The 9,577-nt window shown below is 42.4% G+C and overlaps 1 protein-coding gene across 1 annotated transcript; it reads left to right on the forward strand.

Moving 5' to 3' along the window:
* The first annotated feature begins 1,308 nt into the window (after positions 1-1,308).
* Positions 1,309-8,070, forward strand: LOC121254255 (subtilisin-like protease SBT1.6). Its single transcript, XM_041154224.1, has 2 exons — positions 1,309-1,337; positions 5,415-8,070. Exon 2 carries the CDS (start codon positions 5,420-5,422, stop codon positions 7,760-7,762), a length of 2,343 nt encoding a protein of 780 aa, XP_041010158.1. The 5' UTR covers positions 1,309-1,337; positions 5,415-5,419; the 3' UTR covers positions 7,763-8,070.
* The last annotated feature ends 1,507 nt before the right edge of the window (positions 8,071-9,577 follow it).

Consider the following 9,577-nt stretch of genomic DNA (forward strand, 5'->3'; position numbering starts at 1 on the left):
GTTTTTCTTCATGTCGAGTCCAGACTGGGAGTACCCCGAGGGGGAGGCTGCTGGCGAGGAGTTCCCTATTCAGGTGTGCTGGGGATTTCCACCTTCTGTGAAGAGCCTGGAACTTAGGGTTGTACAAACTTTCAAAATTTCGATTCCGTTTGACTTCTGCTCTAATTATGACTCCGATGGAGTTGGAGTGGTCGGAAATCGGACTCGGAATCGAAGTTCCTTTGAATTAGTTGATGGAGTCGGAGTCGGAGTTATGAGCTCCAAGGAGCTTCAAATTCCAATTTTGACTCTAATTTTTTTAAAAAAATCCAGATGTAAAACAATGTCGTTTTACATCTGGATTTTAAAAAATTATTAAACGACACCATTCCACTTAATGTGGAACGGCGTCATTTCATCACATGGAGGGTCCAAAACGCAGGACCCCCTTCCTCTTCCATTCTTCCTTCTTCATTCTCCCTTCTCTGAACCTCTCGAATCTCTGTGTCTCACCGCCAAGTTCCCTCTCTGTTGTCATTGGCCCGCCTTTGCTCTTTGCCCCTCCGTAGTGTGCAATAGGATTTCGAGCTTTAGCCTTTGATAAGAGTACCCGATTCCGAGCCTTAAAATTAAATCAAGGAATTTAATTTTATGTATTCTTTTTTTCCATGTTGTTGGGTTGCCTGTAATTAGTTTGTTTTGGAATTAATTGTTGTGATTCTTATGAAGTTGTGTTGGGATAAGGCAACATTTAGACGTACATTTCTCTATGGTATCTTGTAAGGAGGTAAGTCGTTCAAGTAGTTTGTTACTAGATCCCCTCCCGCCTGTTGACGCTTAACAAGGAATGTAAATTTTTGTCTTCGAGTGGTCAAGGACCGATCTGCATTCCTTCGCGAGAGGGATAAGGTAACCTTGAAGGCTTACCTTTCCCTTTTTGTCTCGCAGGGAGGTAAGTTGCTGATAGAGGTTTCACTGATGTAGAGTCCATTGGTCGAGATTTTGCCTTCAGGTGGCCAAGGGTCGACCCACACTTCTTCGTGATAGAGATAAGACAACATTTTAGACCTACCTTTTCCTTTTTCCCTCGTGGGGAGGCAAGTTGCTGATAGAGATTTCGTTGATGTAGAGTCCATTCGAGTGGCCAAGGGCCGACTTGCACTCCTCCGCGAGAGGGATAAAGGCAACCTTTTATGCTTACATTTCCCTTTGTTATCCCACGGGGAGGTAAGTTGTTACAGAGATCAATCATGTTAGTGAAAAAAAAAATCTATGTAAGTTTTAGAGACAAACTAGAATATTTTGCTGCCATGATTGATTTTTTCCTTCTTCTTCTCTCTCTCTCTCTCTCTCTCTCTTTTGATGCTATTTGTCCGCTGCTTGATCAAAAGTTGCTCACTGCCATTTTCCATTTCCTCTCTTCCTCGCTCCTTATTTTTATTTCCACTTCCAATTTTTTTCCTTCTTTCTCTTTCTTCTCTTTCTTTCTCTTTCTTTTTTTTTTCTTTGCTGCTGTTTGTCTGCTATTTGACCGAAGTTACTCGTTGTTGTTTGCCATTTCCTCTCTTCCTCACTCCTCATTTTTATTTCCACTTCCATTTTTTTCCTTTCTTTCTTTTCTTCATCTCTCTCTCTCTTTCTCACTCTCTAACCCGAGAAGGAGTCTTTGTGGGTGAGAAGCAAACTGCAAAGGGGTTGGTTGCCCACCAACGGTAGAGAAGCTTGTTGGCGGTCGACAAGCATGGTAGCCTAGGGTGCTTGCCCGTGGCCGATGGGTGCATGGTTGTGGAGAAGATGCCACTGGCCGTGGTGCACATGGCCGAGTAGAGGAGGAATCCTACCCGCTATGCATATGGCCATGGAGTTGAGTGTACGTGGTCATGGAGAAGAGGTCGTGAAGTCCTTGCACTAGGACATGGTCGACATGTAGTGGCTATGGAGTGGAGGTTTTTGGCTGATGAGTTGCTTGGCAACATATGCATTAGCTGTGGAGTGCAGGTTTGCCCGCCAGTTAGTGGCCGAACATGATGCATAGCCGTGCATGTGGTCGGAGGCCAACTTAGTGAAGTCAGAAGACGCCGATGGATCAAGGTGTAGCCTCCGTGGTCCTCGCTGCGCAGTGCGGTCCTCGCAGTGAGGGGCAATCGTAGACCATCCTCACGGGCACAAATGACACTGACTGTTACATAGGTGACTATCAGTGCCACTCTCGCGCCGCGCTACGTCATGACGGGGTCATCGCTCTTCCAATTGTCCTGCTGCTATGCATGGTCGTGGAGTCCGTTCGTCATCTACTAGGGAACCTAATAGTGACTGCTGGCTGGTCCTGTGAGCTCACGACAAGCTGCCATGAGCGGCTATGTGCACCTGTACTGTGCATAGCACTACGCATGCCATGCATAGTCAGAATGTGATGTCCATGCAGGCATTGTGCACTTAAGTGCACAATGTTTGCCCTTTGTGCATGAGCTTCTCGCTTTCTTTGTGAAGCATTTGCCTCTTGTCAGTCAGCTTCGACACTCATTCATCCATGGTTTTCAGTCTTACATCCATGGCTTCCTCTGTGTCTTTTATGAGTTGTCCGGAATGAGTTATCGCAGGCATACGTAGTAGACACAAGATCTATAACGATCCCACAGACGGCGCCACTGTTAACGTCATGTTTCGCACGTCTTTTGGCCAAGTTTTAGTAGTTCAGATCCTTCGAACGGATGTGAATTGGGCCTCGATCAGTGAGGTACAGAGCTCCTGGCAGTGGTCCGGTGTGGCTGATGGTGCCGGTGTGTACATCCATGGTGACAAACAGTATTTACATGCAGAAGAAATAAGATGAGATGAACACACAGATTTACGTGGTTCGGCATTAGGCCTACATCCACGGAGGTTTTGGAGAGGGGCAATTCCATTATAATAAGATTGTTTACAGTCTCTCATAGCCTTTCATTTCTTATTGTACAATGAAAGTTGTAGATCTATTTGCTAGAAAAGAAATTCCCTCTAAAGCTCTCAGGTTGAAGAAGAAGTCGAAGAAGAATCGAAAAGTCGGAAGTAGTTGAAGAGTCTGAAGTCCTGAAACCGTAGGCACCCTGCCCCTTTTATCTAACTCTTTTCATGTGTACACCTTAGTAATGGTGAGTGATGTCTACTTTGCGTATCTGACCCCCTTCCCTTTCCCACTTTCTCTCCTGACACCTCCATGCCTCCTGACACTCTCACCCTTTAATCCCTTTTGTTCCCCTCTCATTCTCTTATATTTTGTCTTCTAGTGATGACCCTCTTGATGGGTTGAGCCTTGAAAACTATTTTAGATCTGGTGCATTTTACCCCTTTACAATAAACGTTGGATTAATATTGTTGTGGCGTGTTATGTAGCCGTTGCCCTAATCACTGTTTAATGCTGCAGAAGGAGGAAAGAAAGGGTGGTTGGGGTGGTATAGCCTCTGATGTCTAAATTTGTTATCATGGGAGCTTAGTTTCTGAAAACGGAAAGAATGAGTCTTACCTGTCAAAGAGCCCTTCCTCCCTTCGTGTCACAACTTGCTTTTATTCGTGTCTCATTCCTCATAAACTCGCCTATCATGGTATTCATTTTCGTTATTGAGGCGGCGGGATATGGCATTTAATGCGGCCACTCGTGCCAGGTATCGAGTTCTGACCTTGGGGGAGGCCACTCTCGAACGCATTTAATGCATCTGATCCTTCGAGGGATAGGATCTTGGTCCCATTAATTCGTCAGGAGAGGAGATAGGGGCATGTCGCTAGCCGAACTTCCTGGCGGCGGGCTTGCTCGGCCTGTTCTTCTTGGATCTATTTGGTCCATTCCCTGTGGGTTCTGCCAGGCTGCAAGCCCAGCTCAAGCACGCATAAATCACCATTCCAAATATAATACGATCTGTTTAAGTTATTTAACTATCCACTTACAAAACAAATTAAAAAACTATATTAAAAGATGTGAAAGCTTTGTAATTTACGTGGGGATGTATGATGTATCTCCTGTTAAGGAATAGTTAGAAATCTTAATTGTACACGTTATATTTCAATTATATTTTGGTATATATGTATATATATATTTCTTAAAGTCTATTTAATATGGAGACTATAATCTTTACACTACCGACATAAAAATAATTGACATAAAAAAAGGTTGAAAACTAAAATCTTTTACCGCTCGTTTGTTTTCAGAGATGAGATGAGATTAAAGTTAAAAAGTTGAATAAAATATTGTTAGAATATATTTTTTAATATTATTTTTATTTTGAGATTTGAAAAGGTTGAATTATTTATTTTATTTTATGTAAAAATTTAAAAAAATTATAATGATGAAGTGAGATGAAATAAGATATTTTCTGAAAATAAAAGAGGTCTAAATTTTGCCCTATTGACAATGTAAGAGGTATGTTCTTCTGATCTAGCACGATGATACGTTAATGGTGTACAATTCAGATTGTACAGAATCCAAAATTTGACGGTGCTACTTTACCGTCACCATCATTCGATCTAAAAATATATAATAGTGATTTGAGGAGTAAGAACTGGTTTTTTAAATTTTTTAAATTTTTTTAAGTTTTTATAGATGAAATGAGATGAATTGAAATTAATAATATATTATTAAAATATATATTTTAATATTATTTTTATTTTTAAATTTAAAAAATTAAATTATTTATTTTATTTTATATAAAAAATTAAAAAATTATAATAATGAAAAGAGTTGATAAAACAATCAAGGCTTAAATATAACTCTAATTAATAATTTCGGGGTATAAATATGAATGCAACTATTAACAAATCGTTAGATAAATAATGCCTTTGAGGACAAGACGGAAAAACAAAAGGCCTGCTTCAATTAAACCAAGACAAAACGAAGTCGTTTCTGTCTTGTTTACGTCGTGTCAAACCGTCTTTTACGTAATAGATGGATGGGTCCCAAGAACGCAGAACTGACTCATCAAATCCATGTCGCGTCAAAATATTAATATCCGCAAAAAAATTTATTATTATTACCCAATTCATACTAGGAAAAACCTATTCTGCTGTCTCTATCTTACCGTTCAACTGTATGGTTTGAGAAATTTTTTCTTTTTAATTTTTTTATTTAATAATTAAGAAAATAATTTTAAATATATTGATATATTTTTTAAAAATATTTAAATATATTAAAAAAATAAAAATAAAAATAAAAATTTAAAATATACTGTACAGTCAAACCAAGCAGAATACTCTAAACGGCATAATAACCAGACTCTTCTTACTAACACACATGCTCGAAAAAAGTTTTTCCATTAATTAAAAAAAATTCTAAATATATATACTGTTTAAAAATATATGATTTTATCATTTTAATGGAACTCTATCAAATAAAACAAAAATCCTTCTTATATCAACTCCTTCCGGTCTCTGTCCGTAACCCATCACTCAGCTCACTCTCACTCTCACTCTCATGGCATCCGATTCGCTCCTACCGCTTTTGTTTTTCATCTCCTTCCTCTTCCTCTGTAGTTTTCCACCAAAGGTTCCTGCAGTTTCCACCGATCAATCGGCCAGGACCTTCATCTTTCGAGTTGATTCTCACTCCAAACCCTCAATTTTCCCGACTCACTACCACTGGTATGCATCCGAGTTCGCCGATGCACCCCGCATCCTCCACGTCTACGATACCGTCTTCCATGGCTTCTCCGCCACTCTCACCCCAGACGAAGCGAACTCCCTCGGACAACACCCTTCCGTCCTCGCCGTCTTCGAGGATCGCCGTCGCCAGCTACACACTACTCGCTCTCCTCAGTTCCTCGGCCTCCGAAACCAGCGCGGACTCTGGTCCAACTCCGATTATGGTTCCGACGTCATTGTCGGGATCTTCGATACCGGAATCTGGCCTGAACGGCGCAGTTTCTCGGACAAAAATCTGGGTCCAGTTCCGGTTCGGTGGAAAGGGGCTTGCGAGATTGGAGAGAAATTCCTGGCCAGAAGTTGCAACCGCAAGCTGATCGGTGCCAGGTTTTTCGTTAAAGGTCACGAGGCTGCAGGTGCGGGCTCCGGTGGCGTACCGCCAATAACCATGGTCAACGATACGGTGGAGTACCGATCACCAAGAGACGCCGATGGACACGGGACTCATACAGCGTCCACAGCCGCCGGAAGATACGCTTTCCAAGCTAGCATGGCAGGGTACGCCTCTGGAATCGCGAAGGGTGTAGCTCCAAAAGCTAGATTAGCAGTGTACAAAGTTTGCTGGAAGAATTCGGGCTGCTTCGACTCCGATATATTAGCCGCTTTTGATAAGGCCGTTGCTGATGGTGTGGATGTCATCTCAATCTCCATCGGAGGAGGCGATGGTATCTCTTCGCCGTATTACCTCGACCCGATTGCAATTGGAGCATACGGCGCAGTTTCCAGAGGGGTCTTCGTGTCTTCCTCTGCGGGAAACGACGGACCTAACGTAATGTCGGTGACAAACATCGCACCGTGGCTCATGACGGTCGGTGCGGGCACGATAGATCGGAATTTTCCGGCCATCGTGACTCTTGGAAATATGCGGAAGCTCTATGGCGTGTCTCTCTACGCCGGAGCGCAGCTGAACGGCACAATGTATCCTCTGGTTTATCCTGGTAAATCGGGGGTTTTCTCTGCCTCGCTGTGCATGGAGAATTCCCTGGACCCCAATCTCGTGCGGGGAAAGATCGTGATCTGCGATAGAGGAAACAGTCCGAGAGTAGCCAAAGGTCTGGTAGTGAAGAAGGCTGGCGGTGTGGGAATGATTCTCGCGAATGGGGTTTACAATGGCGAAGGACTGGTAGGCGATGCTCATCTTCTTCCCGCTTGCGCAATTGGTGCGGACGAAGGAGAATTGGTCAAGAAATACATCACATCCACTGCAAATCCCACGGCAACGATCGATTTCCAGGGCACTCTGCTTGGGATCAAACCGGCACCTGTCGTAGCTTCGTTCTCGGGGCGAGGGCCGAACGGCCTAAACCCGGAGATTCTAAAGCCGGATTTGATTGCGCCTGGGGTGAACATCTTGGCCGCTTGGACCGACGCGGTTGGTCCGACTGGGTTGGACACCGATACGCGAAAAACAGAGTTCAATATCTTATCGGGGACTTCAATGGCTGCTCCTCATGTGAGTGGCGCAGCGGCTTTGCTGAAATCAGCGCACCATGATTGGAGCCCCGCCGCGATAAGGTCTGCAATGATGACCACCGCTAGTATAATCGATAACCGGAACCAGCCCATGCTTGACGAGTCCAGTGGAAAACCCTCCACGCCGTACGACTTCGGTACCGGACATCTGAATCTTGACCGAGCAATAGATCCAGGGTTGGTTTACGATATCACCAACGATGATTACGTGAAATTCCTCTGCTCTATCGGTTACGGACCAAAAATCATTCAGGTTATCACGAGATCTCCGGCAAGTTGCCCGGCTAAAAAACCGGTCCCAGAAAACTTGAACTACCCGTCGATGGCGGCATTGTTCCCGAGTTCATCATCGGTGGGGCCGTCGAGCAAGACCTTCTTCAGGACCGTGACGAATGTGGGCCCCGCAAACGCTGTTTACGTGGCAAGAGTTGAGGCACCGAAGGGTGTGACGGTAACGGTGAAACCGTCGAAGCTGGCGTTCACGACGGCCGTGAGGAAACAGAGTTTCGTGGTGACGGTAACAGCGGACACCAGGAATCTTGTACTGGACGACTCGGGAGCAGTGTTTGGGTCGCTTTCTTGGTCTGACGGAAATCACGTGGTTCGGAGCCCCATTGTGGTAACCCAGTTAAATCTTTTGTGAGCCTTAAGATTTGATCATGTCGTTTTGATCACGAATAAAAAAAAAAACAAAAACAAAAACAAAAACAAATGGTAGGTGCAGCCTTCCGTAATAGAACTTGCAACGTAAATTAGAGGTTTTACTGTTTTTGTGTGCTTGTCTTTTTGTTTTTTGATCCCTCGTTTGGCAGGGTAGGACTAGTTTTAACTTTTGAGGGTGGTGTAGCATATGTATCTTTTTTCTTTGCCTTTTTGCAACAGATTTGATGTTGTATTTATAGACTTTGAGGCATCTATATAAATACTCAAATGTCATGAACTTATCCATAATATGATTGTATTATAGCCTGCCAAAATTGGGCATGATCTTCATGTTTTCGGGATAATCCTTTGATGTGCCTCCTAAGTTTGTCAAAAGCCAATTTAGCTGGCTTGCATTATCACACTTTGGTAGATTAGTCCCGTGACTTTTGCTGTTGCTCCAATGCTTTGTGGCTGGTTGACATCATTATTAAGAGAAATAGAGTACTTACTGTGTTTGAGCAAAGGTGCATTCGCACAAACTCAATTCCCCTTGTGCTTGTTCTTGTGCTTGTGCTTGTGCTTGCTTTGATCTTTGTTATTGGTTCGTGTATTTGATTCCTGGTCCGATTAAAGAATGACTTATTTATCATCATACTGCATCATTAGAATGTGGGATGCAAATCAATATGTGGGTTCCATTTATGTTTCTAGTGGGGTATGCTGCGATGTTTCTTTGCTTGAATATAACTCAAGGTGGCTTGTAGGCATTAAAACAGTAGCAACAATACAGGGAGATATACTTTTTGGTTCGAAATGATATTATCTTGTACAGGAATGTGGTGTGTTAAGAGATTAATAGGCTTGATTCTGTGTTCGAAGCATTTGAGGAAGCCTCTGAATGTATCTCCATTAAATTAAATAAAAAAAATAAAAAGAAAGAAAGATGCACTAGTCGGTTCAAATCTTCATCTTGTCCATTTCAAAGCCCTAAAACCTTTTTTTCTTTTCCTTCTTCTTTCTATCTTCAAATAGATTTTCTGTTTGCATAAAGGCATGCTAATATTAAACTCTGTTTTCTCTTTGGCATGCCTTGCAATACTCCCTTTTTAAACCTTTTTCTTTATGAGTTCCAGGTTTTTTAGTTTTCCTACAAATTCTCTGTAATCTTGTGGTACACTTCAATGGGGGGTTCTTTCTCCTTAACTAAAGCGGAAAACGTGAAGCCCATTTAACTTTCGAAAGATAGAGGACATATTTTCTTTAGAATTTTTTTGTTCCTAATTTTACTTTGGTTTTGCCACAGGGCTTTTTTAAAGGGGATCTGGGTCCTTGATGAACTGCTTACTTGATTGATAAAGTGGAACCGCTTAAAAAAAAGACCTAATAACCTGTCCTTTTAACTAAAATCTTCTGCCAAGGTCCCATGCAAAACACGATGATGATGGCCTGGTGGGGAAACCCCCCATTGCTTTGGTTGCTTTATATTTAACAAAGCGGGGATTGTGATCAATGAAAGAAGAAAAATATCATGCATTCATCTTCACTCACCATTCAGCCAAGCAGAGGGGGCCTCGTGGGTCGGCCACTAATGCTAGTAAAAGAATTCTCAATGATTTGGTCTATTTGAGTGAACCTTTTAGGTAAGAAAAAATATATTCATCGTCTATTTTTTCATTATCCTCTTATCATTTCATGATATGACATTAAATGATAGGTTCACAAGTGAAATATAATAAATAGTTTTCAATCATCTAATAACACATCATGGAATGATGAATAGCTTAATCTTTAGGCAAAGACCATTTAAAATCAA

Source organism: Juglans microcarpa x Juglans regia, chromosome 3D (genome assembly GCF_004785595.1).
Source record: "Juglans microcarpa x Juglans regia isolate MS1-56 chromosome 3D, Jm3101_v1.0, whole genome shotgun sequence".
Lineage (NCBI taxonomy): Eukaryota > Viridiplantae > Streptophyta > Magnoliopsida > Fagales > Juglandaceae > Juglans > Juglans microcarpa x Juglans regia.